This window comes from Anomalospiza imberbis, chromosome 13 (genome assembly GCF_031753505.1).
Source record: "Anomalospiza imberbis isolate Cuckoo-Finch-1a 21T00152 chromosome 13, ASM3175350v1, whole genome shotgun sequence".
In the NCBI taxonomy this organism is placed as follows: domain Eukaryota; kingdom Metazoa; phylum Chordata; class Aves; order Passeriformes; family Viduidae; genus Anomalospiza; species Anomalospiza imberbis.
The window spans coordinates 7,732,479-7,751,351 of NC_089693.1; the positions used below are offsets into that span (position 1 = coordinate 7,732,479).

At 47.2% G+C, this 18,873-nt stretch overlaps 1 protein-coding gene across 2 annotated transcripts in view; it reads left to right on the forward strand.

Moving 5' to 3' along the window:
- Positions 1-18,873, forward strand: part of ACAN (aggrecan) — a 47,550-nt gene that overhangs the window by 21,561 nt on the left and 7,116 nt on the right. For both annotated transcript variants that reach the window (XM_068203730.1, XM_068203729.1), the window contains exons 2-12: positions 51-127; positions 628-999; positions 1,653-1,827; positions 2,355-2,482; positions 3,063-3,356; positions 5,072-5,611; positions 6,118-6,292; positions 6,712-6,839; positions 6,960-7,253; positions 7,414-7,605; positions 7,726-10,917. In XM_068203730.1, the coding sequence (XP_068059831.1) occupies positions 58-127; positions 628-999; positions 1,653-1,827; positions 2,355-2,482; positions 3,063-3,356; positions 5,072-5,611; positions 6,118-6,292; positions 6,712-6,839; positions 6,960-7,253; positions 7,414-7,605; positions 7,726-10,917 (5,560 nt within the window). In that variant the 5' untranslated portion in view covers positions 51-57. The remainder of the gene's footprint in view (positions 1-50; positions 128-627; positions 1,000-1,652; positions 1,828-2,354; positions 2,483-3,062; positions 3,357-5,071; positions 5,612-6,117; positions 6,293-6,711; positions 6,840-6,959; positions 7,254-7,413; positions 7,606-7,725; positions 10,918-18,873) is intronic.

An 18,873-nucleotide genomic window follows, 5' to 3' on the forward strand; every position in this document is an offset into this window, starting at 1 on the left:
GCTCCCTGTGAACATACACAAATCCTTTCTCCCTATGTTGTCTCTTGCAGGTAAATTATGACCACTTTACTATTAGTGTTTGTGTGTTTGCAAGTCATCACCGCAGCCGACTCTGTGGAGCTCTCAGGTACGTGTCCAGGGCATGGCAAAGCAGGACTGAACCATGTGCTGCACTCTGGTCCCATCCCCTTGGACAGGTAGCCCCCAGAAGTAAATGAACACAAGGCTCCTCTCTTCGGATGGCTCTGTGCCACAGCCTCTCACTGCTCCGGTGCTTGGGAAGCCAGGGAGATAGCTGCAGATTTGTGGGGAAACAAAGAGAATTTCAGCATTTTCCTTTAAAAACATTATCGGGTGTGAACTTGTAGTGTGGGCAGCAGCTAGGCTGCAGCAGAGCCCTTTGTTCCCTTCATTCCCACATCCAGCACTGGTCCAAATCTCAAAAGCAGCCATGGTGCAGTGGTCATTGCCACAACTTCCCTTTCTAGACTAGACAAAAAGATCATGTCTGAATATGTGGGTACAGGTTTGCACAGCAGATACAGGCACTGGATCACATGGAAACATGGGATATTTTGTGTTACATGTGTTATTGATGTAACCATTGCTCTGTTTGGGAACTGGCAGACAGTAGTGATGGCCTGGAAGTCAAGATACCTGAGCAGTCTCCCCTGCGTGTTATCCTGGGAAGCTCCCTGAACATCCCGTGTTACTTCAACATCCCAGAGGAGCAGGACACCAGTGTCATGCTGACCCCACGGATCAAATGGAGCAAGCTCTCCAACGGGACCGAAGTTGTCTTGCTGGTGGCCACGGGTGGGAAGATCCGGCTCAACAGCGAGTACAGGGAAGTGATCTCCTTGCCCAACTACCCCGCCATCCCCACGGATGCCACACTGGAGATCAAGGCGCTGAGATCCAACCACACCGGGATTTATCGCTGCGAAGTGATGTACGGCATTGAGGACAGACAAGACACAATAGAGGTCCTAGTGAAAGGTGGGATCCTGCCCTTGCTCTTTTCTCTCAGTGTCTTGCTGCTTGGCCTGGACAGAAGGGAGGAAGAGGCACGCAGGCAGAGAATGCAGTGTTCTCCTTATAGGAATAAGCCCTTTCTCTCAGGTCACAGATAAGGTGATGGGTGGAGAAGCCACAGGCCAAGCATTTATTTCAGCAGGCTAGGACCAGACTAAACAAACCAGTAAAATGACTCAAGGCAGAATATGGCAAGAAAATGTCTCTTCTGGCAGAAGGTGAATTACAGAGGCAGCAAGACGACATCCTTGGCAGGAGGTGGTACTGGATACACTGGGCTATTACTCAAGTGGGTAAAGCTGGAACGGGGCCCTTATCAGACCTTTAATTTTTTCCAAACATTTTAAGAGAGGGGATGCCCTCATCTGGAGAACTGGGCTGTTCTGGAAAAACTTCCATTGCCATATTGCAAAGCCTGTCCTAGTAATAGGTGGATAAAATAACAAAAGTTTTGTACAATCCTTCTCTTTTTTATGGTCTTTGCTTTCCATATAAGACAGAGAGACAGCTTCCACTGCAGGACTCTACAGGATGAGGTTTAATTTTGCCTTTTTGTTGTGTCTTCTCTGGAAGGCAAGGGGCTGGTGATTATGAGTGATGTCTGTTGTCTTTTCCAGGCATTGTATTCCACTACAGAGCAATCTCCACAAGGTACACCCTGAACTTCGAGAAGGCAAAGCAGGCCTGTATCCAGAACAGTGCTGTCATTGCTACCCCCGAGCAGCTGCAGGCTGCCTACGAGGATGGGTACGAGCAGTGTGATGCTGGCTGGCTGGCTGATCAGACTGTCAGGTGAGAAGCCATGCAGGGGAAGGGAAAGCCACAGCAGCAGTTAGGGAAGGACTCCTGTAATGAAGCCACCAACTGAAAACAGTTGCTAAATCTCAGCTGTTGTAACTGCTGGTGTGCAGAGGGAGGTGGTGGATTACAAGCCATTTTCTGCTAGAGATTAATCTCTAGTAGGAAAGCAGAGTGACCACTGTCCTCCTGGGCTGGTGGTGACAACTGAGTGGACAAGGGCTTCATCCTGATCCTCCATCTCCCCTGAACAAAACCAATGCTGTGCCAAGATGCACAAATTTGGCTCAACCAGACTGAGCTGTGCATCCCTCACTGGGGAGGCACTTTGTCCTGATGTCTTTGGTCAGAGGTCCAAGGACCTCAGAGTGAGTGCAGGAAAACAAATCATCCTTTCCCCTTCCCATAACCTGGGAAAAGCCATAAATCACCACACTGGGCAGTGCTCTGCAGCTCCCTCCCGGCCTTCCGTGACTGCCAGGATCCTGCCCCCCCTTCCTTATCCACAATCTCTCCCTCAGGTACCCCATCCACTGGCCCCGGGAGCGCTGCTATGGCGACAAGGATGAATTTCCAGGAGTGAGGACCTACGGTGTCCGTGAGCCAGATGAAACCTATGATGTTTACTGCTATGCAGAGCAAATGCAAGGTGATTTGGGTCTTATATCGTTACTAGATGCAGAAGCAGCCAAAGCCCTGATCATGCCTAGATTGGACAACAGCAAACAGAGATAAGACAGGTTAAAGCTGGAAAAGCATATACACTGGCCAGCCCAGATGTTCTCTAGTCTTTTTATTAGACCTTGGACAATTTTAATGTCAAATGACTAATGCAGCACCAAGGGTGGAGTCCATCTAATCTCCACCAGAGTCCACGCCATCCTGCCTGGTCAGCCATTTGAGTGTGTGACTTTCAGACGCATCGATCATTCATGCTTGTGACAGGGATCCATTGAAATATTTGGCACAACAGAACTGCAATTGTCCTTTATCTCCCCCTTGCACTGTGTCTCCAGCCAGTGTGGTATGTTTTGCTCAAATCTGCATTTGGTTTGTAAAACTCACTTTCTTTTGGTCTTTACAAAGTTACCAACACAGGCTTGCATTTCAGCTCTAATACACAGGAGTCTTCATCTTATCCAAAGTCTTATGAGTGGGAGGGAGACTGAAAGGGAATTGGGATTAAAATCTACGGGCAATTCCTGTGCTAATGGATGATGTGATTACAGGCAAAGTCTTCTATGCCACTGCCCCGGAGAAGTTCACCTTCCAAGAAGCTTTTGACAAATGCCGCAGTTTGGGAGCGCGCTTGGCCACCACGGGAGAGCTGTACCTGGCCTGGAAGGACGGCATGGACATGTGCAGCGCGGGCTGGCTGGCCGACCGCAGCGTGCGCTACCCCATCTCCAGAGCACGGCCCAACTGCGGGGGCAACCTGGTGGGTGTGAGGACAGTGTACCTGTACGTCAACCAGACGGGCTACCCGCACCCCGACTCCCGCTACGACGCCATCTGCTACAGCGGTGAGTGCCTCGGGGCACCGAGCAACGCCTCTGCACACCAGCACACAGGAGCTCCCTGGCCAGAGACAACCTCTTGCTTCTTTGATGTTGGGTTTTTAAAGCAGGTTTGGCAAAGGGCTAAGTCCTCTGCTCGTGTTGAGGTAGAAAGCAGATCTAGGAAGGCTGCTTGACTGTACACGTGGGGCTCTGCGGAGGTGGGGGTAACACAGTCCACGTCTCTCCAGTCCTCCCACACCCTCCTGCTTTTAAAGCTTTCCTGGAGACATGAAGCAGAGCTCAGGTGCTTCATATAGAAGAATTTGAATGCTGGAGAAGGAAGTGAAGGAGAAAGAGAGCAGGTCTGACCCTGAAGACATGTGTAGTGATGAGATGTGGTGTGGTACAGATGCATGACTGAGTTTCCATGCTGGGATAAATCTGAGACTGATGCAGTCTCTGGGAATCGTGAATTAAAATTGCACCCAGGAAGTGAAGAGCATCCCAGCTGCTCCCCCTTTCTTCTAACTGCACACTTCTCCCTACAGCAAGAAGAAGGGAAACACAGTGATATATTGTCTCTTCAGGGCAACCAGAGACCAACATTCATATAGGATTGCCACAGTTTAAAAAATAACAATATTTTAAAATATGTGTTGAAACCCTTATGATCAGATCTGTTGTGCCCAGATACATCTCCCAGACCCGTGGAGGTACCTAGTTATGTGGACAAGCTAAAGACTGGTCCACCAAGCCACAGCCTTCTGATTATCTCAGGGTTTGCCTCTGAAACTGCTGCATATGGTCAGTCCTTTTCTGAGCATCTTTACAGAAATGAATCTCTGAATCCATTGAGATCTGAAAGCTACTGCCTAAAATGAACCAGCAGTAAAATGGAATTGGAAATAGAGCAGGGAAAGCATTATTAGAGGAAAGCCCAGGCATTGTCTCATACTTTTTCCCTCCCCAGCCAAGACCTGCCTTGCTGCACATCGAAGATGTGATCCATCCCTCCCTTACCTGCCCTCACAGTTCTGTTTCATGCTGCTCTACAAACCAGTGTCCTTGTCAGCTGTGCTGCTCAGTGCCATGTTAAGCCCGTTGTCCTAGATCCAAGGGGTGTGACTTGAGCAGGAAAGTGATTTGGAGGAGGAAAGGTGGGAGTTGTTTCAATGTGTTTGATACAAGTGGCCTTGGCTGTCCTGACAATGGATTAGGATGTTTATATAGGATGCGCTCTCAAGTCTCCCAAATCTCCGCCTGGGCAGAGCAGAAGGTGATCGTGATCCTGCTGAGGTTTCATGCACCCAGTGTGAGGATCCAGGCTCAGGCTCTCCCACGGCTCAGACAGATCTGCCGTGGAGGCTATCCAAGCTCCCCGACTTCCCTCCGTCCACCTTAATTTCCTTGCAGCAGGCACTAGGGGTCAGTACAGACTTGGATATGGGCAAGGTGTTCCCGGGAAGGAGAACTGGCAGGAGCGAGGGCAATGTCTCCGCTGATTAACCAGATTTGGAGCACGAGGTGGCTCAGTGCCTCATCACATGCCCTCCGTGCTGAGGCGTTGTACAGAGCCACAGTGGAGGAAGGAAAACCATTTCTTTTACCAAACTGTCACGATTTCCCTAATCCTCCCAGAACCAGAGACACCCAGCTGCTTCTTGGAGGCAGCACCAGTGCAGCTCACCTCATCAGACTGACATTATCCTCTCTGATTGCTGCTTTGTGTCCTGATGCAGGGGACGACATTGAGAGCCTGGTCCCAGGACAGTTCATCGACGAGATAGGGAGCGAGCTGGGCAGCGCTTTCACTGTCCAGACTGTCACCCAGACAGAGGTGGAGCTGCCTCTGTCACGCAATGCCACGGAGGAGGAGGCCCGCGGCAGCATCGCCACCCTGGAGCCCATTGAGATCACCCCCACCGCCACCAGGCTGGACGAGGGCTTCACTGCCCTGCCCGATCTCTTCACCACCGTTGTCACAGTAGAGACGGCTGCCACAGAGGAGGAAAATGTGACCAGGGAGGATGTCACAGCGGTATGGACTGTACCTGAAGAGGCCACCACCATAGGTTTAGGCACTGCCATCACCACCTTAGCCTTTAGCACTGCTAGCACCACCGAAACAGCAGAGGTGAGCTCGGTGGAAGAGGTCGTGGGGGTGACTGCCACACCAGGACTGGAGTCTGCCTCAGCGTTCACAGTGGAAGATCAGCTTGTGCGAGTGACAGCTGCCCCCGGTGCTGGTCACCTTCCCGAGCAGCCCATCTCCCCCACAGGTAAGGCACCAGCACTCCGAGAAGCCTGAAGGCCAGTTCATTCTAGAGGTAACCATTCAGCTCAAAACAGCCTGAGTTTCTGCCATTTCAGAGGGCATCCAGGTCCCTGGAGGTACACAGGCATGTTAGGGGTCAGGGACAGGCTGAGCACCTCCATCACAGTAGGGCAGGAGGGGAGAGGAGAAGACTATGGGCCACACCATCATGTGCTGACCAGGGCTCAGCTGGCTGATGCTTGGGCTGCAGTGGTCACACTCTGCTCTCCCATATCCACCTGACTCCAGGGAAGGGGAAAGTCAAGGTAAGGAGACCTTAGAGGAGGGCTAAAGAGATCCCCAGAACATCGTATCAGTGGCAGCAGGGCTCCATGAATGAGGCATTTCCATCAAAAGGGGTTTGAAAAGGCCTGGTCCTTGCACTGATTTTTGGAAGACCATTTCTGGTCATACATCTCAGTGCAGGGGAGTCCTGTACCTGCCGTCTCACCACAGCTTCTCTTCCCCCAGGTGTGGTGTTTCACTACCGTGCAGCCACCAGCAGATATGCCTTCTCCTTTGTCCAAGCCCAGAAGGCCTGCCTGGAGAACAGCGCCGTGATCGCCAGCCCCCAGCAGCTCCAGGCTGCCTACGAGGCTGGCTTCGACCAGTGTGATGCTGGCTGGCTGCGGGACCAGACAGTCAGGTAAAGTTACATGACTTGGGGAAGACACCCTTCAAAATGGCTATTCAGCCATTGAGGCTTTAGTCTGGTTTGTCCTGCTGCTCTCCTCATCAACACTAAAAGCTTTGCTCACCCAAAATTTTCTCCAGGCTGTGATATTCAGAGACCAATAGACGTGTTTTGCCCACTTCTTTTCCTCATTTCCTAACCTGTGTATACATCTTGCACCAGTGAGCCTTCCTGTTGTGTAGGAAGAGCGGCAGGAAATTTGTATTTATTGCCTCGAGCTGTAAGTGGACTTGTCTCCAAGTCACGCTGCGGGCTCTGAGCACTTCAAACAGTGAAGAATTCATGTCCCACTCCCAAGCACACTGAGGTTCTTCAGTCCTGGCTACATAAGGCTGACCTTGGATTACCTCTTCTCTTCCCTTTTTTGGTAGGTATCCCATTGTGAATCCCCGGAATAACTGCATAGGAGACAAAGAGAACACTCCAGGCGTGCGGTCATACGGCATGCGCCCGGCCTCGGAGACCTACGACGTGTACTGCTACATTGACAGGCTCAAGGGTACATCCTCCCCTGTCCCTGGGCACTGCTGTGGAGCACAAATGTACCCCACACCTCCGCCTCTGCTTGCAGCTAGCTGGGATGCAGGGATTCACCCGTGTTTTCCCTCCTGTCCCTCAGGCGATGTGTTCTTCGCAACCCAGCCGGAGCAGTTCACCTTCCCAGAAGCCCAGCAGTACTGCGAGAGCCAGAACGCCACGCTGGCCTCTGTTGGCCAGCTCCACGCCGCCTGGAAGCAGGGCCTGGACAGGTGCTACGCGGGCTGGTTGGCCGACGGTAGCCTGCGCTACCCCATCGTGAGCCCCCGGCCCGCCTGCGGGGGGGACGCGCCGGGCATCAGGACCGTGTACCAGCACCACAACCAGACGGGCTTCCCCGACCCGCTGTCCCGACACCATGCCTTCTGCTTCAGAGGTACCCTCCTACCCCTGCAGGGCGCAGAAACCTGTCTCCTGGGGAGAGGGATTTCAAAAGGGAGGCTGGGCATGTTGGGGTGGCGGTTTGAGCGAGGCACTTCAGCGGTGTCTTGGATTGTGAATTTTTGGAAACTCCCTCCAATGCCTTTTTGTTCCAGCTCTGCCTCCTGTGGAGGAGGAGGGAGTCACCCCGTTCTTTGAAGATGTGCTGGCAACACAAGTTATCCCTGGAGTGGAGGGGGTGCCCTCGGGGGAGGAGGTGACCATGGAGACAGAGTCTGCCACTCAACCTGAGAATCAGACAGCCTGGGGTACAGAGGTCTTTCCAACCGATGTGTCACTGCTCTCAGGTGGGTTCAGAGCTTCCTTGTAGCTTGTGTCATGCTGGGCTGGTGGTGTAGGGTTGGGACCCTCACAAAGTATAAATAATTTTCCCAACTCCTTCTCTTTGTCTGTTCTTTCTTTTCCAGTGAGTCCATCTGCTTTTCCTCCAGCTACCATAGTACCAGAGGAAACCAGTACCAATGCTTCCATCAGTGAAGTGTCAGGGGAGGTGACAGAATCTGGAGAGCATCAAGTCAGTGGTGAATCTTCGGCATCCGGGTGGGTTCCTGGAGTTCCAGATGCAAGCGGAGAACCAGCTTCTGGAGTTTTTGAACTTAGTGGAGACCACTCAGGCATTGGAGAGAGCGGATTACCATCGGTAGACCTGCATGCCAGTGGCTTCCCACCTGGAGAAAGTGGGCTGCCCTCAGGAGATCTGAGTGGTTTGTCTTCTGGTGTTGTTGATATCAGTGGCCTGCCTTCTGCAGAGGAGGAGATATCGGTGTCTATTTCAAGGATACCAGAAATTAGTGGGATGCCATCTGAAGTGGAAAGCAGCGGGCTGCCTTTCGGAGCAAGTGGAGAAATCTCTGGCACTGAGATAGTCAGTGGCGTGTCATCTGGAGAGGAAAGTGGAGTGACCTCTGGTTTTCCTACCATCTCTCTCGTGGATACCACATTAGTGGAAGTTGTAACAGCAGTGACAGAACGGCAAGAGGAGGGAAAAGGGTCCATCGGAGTCAGCGGTGAAGGAGATCTGTCAGGGTTCCCATCCTCTGAGTGGGACAGCAGTGGTGGAATCCAAGGCTTGCCCTCAGGAGCTGAGCCCAGCGGGGAGCCCTCTGGGGTACCCGAGCTCAGCGGGCTGTCCTCAGGAGAGTCTGAACTTAGTGGCTTGCCCTCAGGATTGGATGCCAGTGGAGAAACATCTGGAACACATGAGGTCAGTGGCCTGGTGGACCTAAGTGGCCTTACCTCTGGTATTGAGGGAAGCAGTGAGGCCTCCAGCATTACCTTCATAGATTCCACTTTGGAGGAAGTGACAACAACTTTGCCAATTACAGAAGCAGAAGCAAAAGAGACTTTGGAAACCAGTGGATTGCCTTCAGGAGATGAATATGGATCAGGCATGGTATCTGGGAGTTTAGACATCAGTGGTGAGCCTTCAGGGCATTTAGGCTTTGGTGGGAGTATTTCTGGAGTGCTGGAGATGAGCGGATATCCGAGTGGAGTGACAGACAGCAGCGGAGACATCTCTGGAGTTGATGTCACCAGTGGTCTGCTGTCTGGAGAGGAAAGTGGACTCACCTCTGGCTTTCCCACAGTGTCTCTTGTGGATACCACTTTGGTGGAAGTTGTAACACAGACATCAGTGGCACAAGAAGTGGGAGAAGGACCGTCTGGGGTGATAGAAATCAGTGGATTTACTTCTGGAGACAGAGGACTATCTGGAGAAGGGTCTGGAGCTGTGGAGACTAGTGGGTTTCCTTCAGGGGCAGGAGACTTGAGTGAAGAGCCATCTGGAATCCCATACATCAGCGGAGACTTTTCTGGAGCCACAGATCTAAGTGGACAGTCTTCAACAGTGGCTGATATCAGTGGGGAAGCCTCAGGGCTTCCAGGAATCACTTTAGTCACTTCTGATTTCGTAGAAGTGGTGACAAGACCAACACTATCACAAGAACTGAGTGGGGAAACTGTCACGTTTCCCTACAGTTTGGGGCCCAGTGGTGAAGCCTCTGGATCCGGGGAACTAAGTGGGGAAACATCTGCACTGCCAGAAAGCGGTCTAGAAACATCAACAGCTTATGAAATCAGTGGTGAAACATCTGCATTTCCTGAAACTGGTATAGAAACATCCACGATTCATGAAATCAGTGGGGAGGCATCTGCATTTCCTGAATTTAACACAGAAACATCAACAATTCAAGAAATCAGTGGGGAAACCTCTGCATTTCCTGAGATTTTCACAGAAACATCCACAAGTCAGGAAGCCAGGGGTGAAACATCTGGGTATCCTGAAATTATCATAGAAGCATCCACAGGTAAAGAAGCAAGTGGGGAAACCTCTGCATTTCCTGAAAGTAGCACAGAAACTTCCACAATACAAGAAATCAGTGGGGAAACATCTGCCTTTCCTGAAATTAGAATAGAAACATCCACAAGTCAAGACCTCAGTGGGGAAACGTCTGCATTTCCTGAAATCAGAATAGAAACATTCACAAGCCAAGAGGCCAGGGGTGAAATATCTGGCTATCCTGAAATTATCATAGAAGCTTCGACAGTCCACGAAACCAGTGGAGAAACATCTGCCTTTCCTGAAATCAGCATAGAAACTTCAACAGTGCATGAAATTAGTGGAGAAAGTTCTGCATTTCCTGAAATTAGAATAGAAACATACACAAATCAAGAATCCAGGGGTGAAACATCTGCCTACCCAGAAATTAGCATAGAAACTTCAACAGTCCATGAAACCAGTGGGGAAACTTCTGCGTTTCCTGAAATCAGCATAGAAACTTCGACGGTCCATGAAATCAGTGGGGATATGCCCTCCTTTCCTGAAATTAGCATAGAAACTTCGACAATCCATGAAACCAGTGGTGAAATACCTGCATTTCCTGAAATTAGAATAGAAACATCCACAGGTGAAGAAGCGCGAGGTGAAACATCTGTATTTCCTGAGATTAGCATAGAAACTTCTACAGTCCATGATATCAGTGGGGAGACATCTGCATTCCCTGAGTTCAGCATAGAAACACCAACAAGTCAAGAAGCCAGGAGTGAAACATCTGCCTATCCTGAAATTTTCACAGAAACATCCACAGTTCAAGAAGTCAGTGGGGAAACTTCTGCGTTTCCTGAAATTAGAATAGGAACACCCACAAGTCAAGAAGCCCGCGGAGAGACATTTCCTGAGATCAGCATAGAAGCATCCACAGTCCATGAAACCAGTGGGGAAGCATCTGCATTGCCTGCTGCTAACATCAAAACAGCTGCCACATCTTTGGGCAGCGGGGAGCCCTTTGGTACTCCAGAGGAGAAGGAGATTCCTGACACAACATCTGGAGCTGTGACACACTCTATTGCAGGCATTTCAGGGAAACCCTCTGTCCCAGACGTTGTAATTAGTACCAGGACTCCAGATGTTGAACCAACACAGGGACTCAGAAACCCTGAAGAGGCTCAGCTTGAAATGGAGCCTTCCCCTCCTGTGGTGTCAGAACAAGAGACAGAGACAGCTGTTGCTCCAGACAGTCCCCATCTGCTGGCCACCACTACTGCTGCCCTGCCCCAAGTCTCACAAGAAGCAATTGACGCATTAGGACCCACTACAGAAGGTAATGTGTCTCATATGGAAGGGAAAGCTTTGTGGATGGGAAGGAGAGGGCATAGCTGTCACTTATTTTGGTTTTTATATAGCAGAGAACATTAACACAGAAGCAGACTTGAGCAGAACATTGTTCTGATGGAAAGACATAAACATGGGGTTTTCCACAGGTCATGTTCACAGAATCATAGAATTGTTTAAGTTGAAAAAGACATTTATGATCATCGAGTTCACCCTTTAACCAAGCACTGCCGAGTCCACCACTAACTCATGTCCCTCAGTGCCACCTTTACATGCCACCTTTTCCACCCTGCACGCAGCTGAGAAGTTGGAGAAGATGGGCTGTTAGTTCTGTTCTGTTTCTCTTTCCATGTGGGCTGACTTGCTGCCTAGCCCCAAGTATTGCGCAGCATGTGGCCACCCTCTGCTCTCTGCAGCTACAATGGGAAAAACGTGTGAGATAATGCTCTGAGCATCACTAGCTTTTGTCAGCTCTGTTGATAAATGCCCTTCCCTCCACCCTGCCTTTTTAGTGTTTTAGTGCTCTGTCTTTGGTTGGGCCCCCTTGTTGCCAAGTAGAAACAGACAGAATATTTAGGCCTGATTAACCATTTATGGTGAAAACACTCTACTGGCATTCTGACGAGCATTTTCTGAAAAGAGTTTGCGTGCTGTGAAAGCAACAGTGCACTGCAGAGGGAAAAAAAAAAAAACAAAATGCAAAACATTGTGCCTCTTGGCCACAGGAGATGCCCAGTCCTGGTAACACAGGATGTCCTGCAGCATCCTTGGACACAGCTTGGTTTCCCTTTGCTGCCATCAGGAGCTGGCACCTGGGGACAAGCCTCGTTGGAAAGCCATTAGTGCTTGTGCTGTTGTATGAATGTCCTGCATGTCCTCAGTTCTCAAAGGGCCACATGTTCCTGTAGGGCCACACATTGCTTAAGTATGATACAAAATGTATGTGCAAAGAGTTTTACTCACGTCCTTCTGGCAAAAGTGTCATCAATTCTAGTCCTTCCCACATTACCTCCTAAAATGTTTTTTTGGATCAATTTAAACCATTCAGAGTAGCTAGCTCTGGACTCAGTAAGGGTCAGTAAGTGCAGGGCTTTGTGAAGCTCAGCCTGGTTTCTAACGTCATTTCCATCCCCAAAGTGTTTCCAATGAGTCACTGCATTTCTCTCTGCCCTCTCCCTCTGCGAGCACAGGTAATCACAAACCTTTGTTCAGTCCTGCTCACAGCACACCTGCAGTCCCCTCTGCCTGTGCTGAGCAGCTGCCCTGGGGATGCTGCAGGAGTGGGTGAGGGCAGATCAGCAGGGTCATTCCCACAGCACTGGACCAGCCTGGCACAGCACAGGGTGGTACAGGAGTTATGGACCCAAAAACCCTTCTTGCTAAAGTAGGCTCTGCTTTTGGGCCATGCCCACTGCCACGTCCAAACCCAGAGACAAAAATAAGCCAGCAAAGGCAGCATTGAGGGGAAGGAAGGAAGGCAGTGAGGCTTAGTAAAAATAATAAAATTTAAAAAAATATTGGCCGCAAACTATGGATTTTATTCCACTGCTTTTTCGTTTTAAAATTTAACCACAAGGCGACTGCCAGATTCCTCAGATCATTTGTTAGCCAACATTTTTGTGAAGTATTTTGAAAGAAAACCATGTGTTCAGCAGCTCATGTGTGAAGAATCTTGAAAAATATTCTGAAACTGGAATATGTGCATTTGCAAGTCACAGAGAGGACAATGTAGCAGCTGGGGTTTCTTAGCAGGAGACAGCAAGAGGTAAGCAACCACTGCATGAAGTTTAGTTGTACGCTTTATAAATTAGAAATGGGCTTGAACACATGTGTTTGGCTGGTAGTCCCACCAGGGAAGATATTCTAGGGTAAAACTTCTCTTTTTATTGGTAAACTTTACTACAATGTCCCTACAGAGTTAAATGCAGACCTGGTCAGGGTATGAAGAAAGCTCACACAGGTGGCAAAAAAGTTTGTTGATCATGAACTCAGAATACCCCTAAAACAAGGCAAACCTCTTCTAGAGAATTACAGCAAAGAGATGAGAAAAAAAGAAAAGAAAAGAAAAGAAAAGAAAAGAAAAGAAAAGAAAAGAAAAGAAAAGAAAAGAAAAGAAAAGAAAAGAAAAGAAAAGAAAAGAAGAAAAGAAAAGAAAGAGAGAAAAAAAAGAAAAGAGAGAAAGAGAGAAAGAGAGAAAGAGAGAAAGAGAGAGAGAGAGAGAGAGAAAGAAAGAAAGAAAGAAAGAAAGAAAGAAAGAAAGAAAGAAAGAAAAGAAAGAAAGAAAGAAAGAAAAGAAAAGAAAAGAAAAGAAAAGAAAGAAAGAAAGAAAGAAAGAAAGAAAGAAAGAAAGAAAGAAAGAAAGAAAGAAAGAAAGAAAGAAAAAGAAAAGAAAGAAAGAAAGAAAAAGAGAAAGAAAGAAAGAGAAAAGGAATGCTAGGTTTCCTTTTTTTGGGTTGTTACTTTTTACAGAGCTCTGGGGATTGTGAACCTGGGAAGTCTACAAGGAAGAACGGTAGGCTGGATCCCAAAATGCTGTTTCCCATGTTGTGGCTGCCTTTTCACTTGAAGCTTCCCAGTCTTGAAATTCAGCTCTTGCAAAAACTATCAGGTCCCATGTGCATGCCTTGTGCTGTTCTCAGGGTTTGTAGGGTGCAATGGGGGCCCGTGCAGTGCAGTGGATTTTCACTGACATTAAAGCACGGGTGAAGCTGGTTCAGCTTTACAGAAGCTTAGAGTGAGGAACAGGAAGAAATGTGGATTTTGCCCTCTGGCCCTGTTGTTGGAGGGTTCCAGTTAGATCCAGCAGTCTGTTTAGTGGGATGATTTAAGAAGAATGATATTATTCTGCTCTGCTGGAGCCTAAAAGTATCTCTAAAAGCCAGAGCCAGAAGACTGAAGATTAACACTTGGAGTGCCAGTATGTTTTAGTGTTTAACCAAATTGAAGGCTGTGCATGCACATGTCTTTAGTCGGCATTTGATTCTTCCATGAAGACAGGAACCCCACAAGCTGAAAGAATTGTCCATAGGCTTGGCTTCCTCACCCAGGGTTTTGCCAACTCAGCAGGTCTTTTTGCTTCTGGTAGCATTTGAAGAAAAATAATTATTAGCTGAAAAAAAATGCTGGCACATCAGTGAAAGGCTGCGGTTTGGAGCTCTGAGACCAGTCAATGACTTAAAAACTTCACTCCAGTTGTGGGGGGAAAGAGAAATGTGCTGAAATGGCATCTTTTTATGTGAAGTTTTGCTTGTCTCTGGTGAAACAAGTCCATGAAGTTTGTTGCCTATGGCCCCACACAGCAGAAGGTTAGAATACAAATGAGAAAAGGTCTTAATAGGCTTTCCTCATACTTCCTAACCTGGAAGTCCAAGGGATTGAGTTCTGTTGGTCCAGAGAAAATCATGCAGGAAAAAAGTCAAGAAAATATTCCCCTGATTCAGAATGTTTCACCCAATGTGGAATGCAAATGATGCCCTCAAGGAGATGGAGGTCCCAGTCCTGGCTGAGAGGCACAGACCCTTTGTGGCTGAGCAGGGGATTTGATGTCTCCTGGACACACTGTCTGCTTTGCATCAGAACTTAATTTGCTTAAACAAAACCTTCCTCTGCAGAGGTAGCCTACAGCCTTGGACTAATGTTTTTTACACATAATATTTTGGAGACGGAGATATCCCAATTTCCTGAGCTCTTCTTCCACGAGAGAATTGGACAATGAAGGTTCCAGCAGATCATCAAGTCCTCCTGGAAATTCCTGGTCTCTAGTAAAATAGTTTTTTTAAGGCTACAGCAATGCCTGCCCCTTCTGCTGCATGAAGGCTTTGGTTCAATAAGTGTAGTTAATTATTTTAATTACTTAATTGCTCATTGTAAGTCAGTAGCTGGCTATGTGATGTTCAATACTAGCATTTAACTTAAAATGTGAGAGAACTGGTTTCCCCAACTCTTCCTATTCTTTTCTTCCAGGAGTCACCCTACAATTGCTCCAATGTTTTTCTTTGATGTTTGAGCTATCAGATCAGTAGTTCTAACTTCCCAGCAGACTCTGAAAAGCAAATTTAATTTGTACCTGGATTTTTTTCCCCCCAGTCTCTAGGAGATAATTATCTAGTTGGTTTCTGATTCCCTGTTTGGATAATTTTACTTACAAGGAGGCCTATAAAGAAATGGTGAGGGACACAACAGGCACTGTTGGGCATCCTGAAATGCCTTGCCCTTCTCTTTGACCTTTTCTGCTCTGTAGAACAAAAACAGGACGATATACAAATATCATAGAATATATTACTAAACCTGTTACTCACAGCTTCAGGGAAACTACAGTTTGTTCAGGGTTTGGGTGACAGCATCTTCTCTGTTCACCAGCTGCTTCTCCTTAGTAGATGTTTTAAGTACAAAGGTGACATTGTTTAATGGATATTCTCGCTCATCTTCCATATAGGCAGCCATGGAAAGAAATGTACAGACTGCACTGTTTTAGGAAATGGTAGCATTGTTTCTGGTATTGTTGTCTCAGCTTGAGATGAAGAATTTTAAAAGCATTTCCTTCTCACCACTGACACTGCATGTTCACTTTTACATACCATTTGCCTTCTGAGCAAAACCAGGACCAATCTATTTTTGTTTCATTTCTTCCAGGTTTCTCTTTCCAATTTCCATGATCTAGTAGTACAAAAGATTTTTTCAAAGGCATTGGGAGAATCATAGAATCATAAAATCGTCAGGGTTGGAAAGGACCTTAAAGATCATTTAGCTCAAACCTCCCCCTACCATGGGCAGCAATGACAAGAATGCTTCTCTTGGTTTCAGTTGCACAAAAAGAAAATTATTCTGACTAAATATAGTGTATATCTGGCAATGGAGAAGAAATCTTAGGAAGAAAATGGTGGAACGAACTCAAATTTGCATTGAGGCTGTGTAACTCCCCTTGCCATCTCCAGCCAACAGTTTACATCTTCCAGATGCAAGACCTGGTTTACATTGTCCATATTGCTGTAATTGGTTTATTAAAAAATAAAAGAAAAGGCATCTAAAAGTTAGACCTTGGGTCCTGATAGTAGCAAAAAATAGAAACTGTTGTGACAGTAGAATTGGGGAATTTTTGCAACTTCTGGGCAATATTAAGTGCAGTATGAATCCTCTTAAGAAGAATTGCTAATTCTTCGTTGTCCTCAAGAAGTGAGTTAATAACATGTTCTAACTGGGTTTCCTATTCTTGGCACCTCGAGGCATTTTCTCCCCGTCTTTGTTTTACATCTGCAGCTCTTGAAAGCCAGGACTGCCTCCCTTCTGCATTCCTCGACTATCGACTATCGCTGTCCTTTGTTAGCTCGGGGTAATAATAGCAGCGGTCTTGTCTCCTTGTCAGATGATAAGCACTTGAGCTGCATCGCAAAGCAGAGCTGACTTTTTGGATGACTGCTCAGCCAAGCAAATAAATAGCTCGTGTCTAAATCCTTGAGTGTCAAGGTACCTGGCAGCCAGCGCTGTGGAGGTGGGGGCTCCTCACTAGCGCGTTGCAGGCTCTGCAGATGGCTGAAGAGGTGTGCAGCGATTTGCTAACCTCATCTAGCTCTAAACAATGTGGAAGTAGACACATTTATAGCATATAAAAGGATATGAAGGAAAAAAAAAAAAAACCATGAAGTGTTGTGTGATAGAGTGATAGATGGATATTTTTTTTTAATGGAGTTCTCACCTCCTGTAAATCGTGTTTGTGGCTTACATGCCTTATCCTAGAAACACCCACAAACCAATTTGCCAGGATTTCCAGAGGCAACGTCACTGCCAAATTAACCACTTAGACCTTTCTTGAATACCTCTGAGATCCAGATTTTCTGGGAGGATCAGAATCAGCAACATTTTCTCCAACTTGACAGATATATTTGAGTTTTTCAATATCAGCTTGGTGAGGTGATTCTACATCTGGATGGAGAGAGGGTCTCTGCCTCAGCAGCCCAACAGGCTGAAGGGGAGTTTGGTGTTTATGATCATCACGTGTTTAAAACATCTTCTCTCCAGCCACTTGAAGCACAATTTTGGGAAAAAAAAAAAAACCTGTCTATGTCTCACTTGTATTTGATGTTTGTTTCTCCAACATTACCTACAAGTGCACACCCTTTCTCTGTATGTTATATACAAAAATATGTATGTATATGTATGGAGAGATATATAACACATATATTATAATCAAAGATTTGTTTTTACTGCATATATAATATGTGCAACCATATTATATGCAATATCTGGAAAAGGGAACTCTACTCCAGGCTTATTTCCCAGCTGGAAATTTGCAGCAATGACTTTGCACATGCTCCCCCCTCCTCCAAGACCAGGGATGGCAGCACACAGCAGGTCTCCTTCATCTCAGAAGAGATCCTGGACACGCCAAGTTTTATTCCACATGGCTGAAGACAGCTGAAGGCTCATTATCCTCTGCTAAACATTCAGCTTTAGCTCTTGTGAGTGCTTCCCTCCCTCCTCTGCAGTGTTCTTTCCACTTCATGGAGCCTGACGAATGAAGGAAAGCCTTTCCTTACATGTTCAGCTGGAGCCCACTGGAATCAACATGAACTTCTACTGCCACTGCTGTTGAAGAAGCCCAAAGGGCCTCTTGAGTTGCAATCACCCCTCAGGATACCTCATTTTTCTTTATGCTCTCTATCATCTAGGAACTCCAAGTGTGACTAATAAGCAATACTCAGCCAAGTTCAGCTCCTCTATTCTTCCTCTAGGCTTGTGACTCCCATTTTGTTCTGGAAAGTCTCAAAGTATTTAGTAGTATCATGGATTATCTTCATTTTGCAGTGAACAAAGAAATCCAAAAAGCATCAGTGAGATTTAGAAGGGCAATCCAGAGTGAAAAATTCCTTCTCTCAGAGAAGAACTGCAAAACTGGAGTGAGAGGCTCATCAGCCATCTGAGGAATGATTTCACTGCTCACAGCCTAGAGTAAAGATGACAATCTCCTTGCTCCAAAGCACACACATATTCACCATCCAAGGTCAGAAAGGATTTTTTCCATCACTTAGGCACATTTCAGAACATGTCAGCTTTTAGATGACGTATCAGACCTTGGCCACTGAGTCACTAGACAGCCACGGGGAGTATAACGCCCATCTGTTCTCTTGTGCCTGGGGACACTGAGCAGCTGGGCTTCAGCTCCAAGAAAACAATTCCCAACCAAGTACACCCCAGTCAGAAGATGAACACAGATCTTGGGGAGTCACTGCTCTGCTCTGCTATTTCCACAGCCAGTATGTTCATCATCTTTGAATCTTTCCTCTCTAACCCTCAGCCACAAGAAGAGCATGGAGTCGTCACTTTTAAAGCCTTGCATTTCTCCTGAGTGTGAAAGAAATGCCATCTCACATGATGATCTAACCAGCCATCATTTAATCCAACCTGCATGAATGTGTTCCCATTTCCTTCCTTAGTCTTCTCCTTGTTTTTGAGTTGAATGTATCTGAAATCTTTCCATTCTGAATGACCCTTCTTCTGATTCCAAAGCTCTCTCCACCAAGATGGAGTCCACAGCTAGAAAAGATGCACCAACTTCTTCCATCTTCATCACAAACTGAAGAGCACATAGTGAGGACGGGTCTGGAGAAAATGTCACTGCACTCCAGTATCCCTCACCAAGGAATAAGCACCCATAGCCAGGCCTAAGATCCTCAAAGATAAAAAGCTGAGGGCCTCTGAACCACCTTTGAACCCACTTCTTTTCTTCTCTGCACTTTCTTCATCTTCACTGAGAAGAGATTTCTTGACACAGAACTTCATCTAAATTATGGTTAGGAAGAAACTATTAGTGAGGACAGACAACCAGGAATGCTGCTTAGGACATAGAGATCTATTTGAGGATGTTTCTATCACTTATGGAAGAATTCCACATTCCTCCTCGTAAAATTTTAGCGGGTGGAGACACAGACACAAGTTTACACGTCTGATG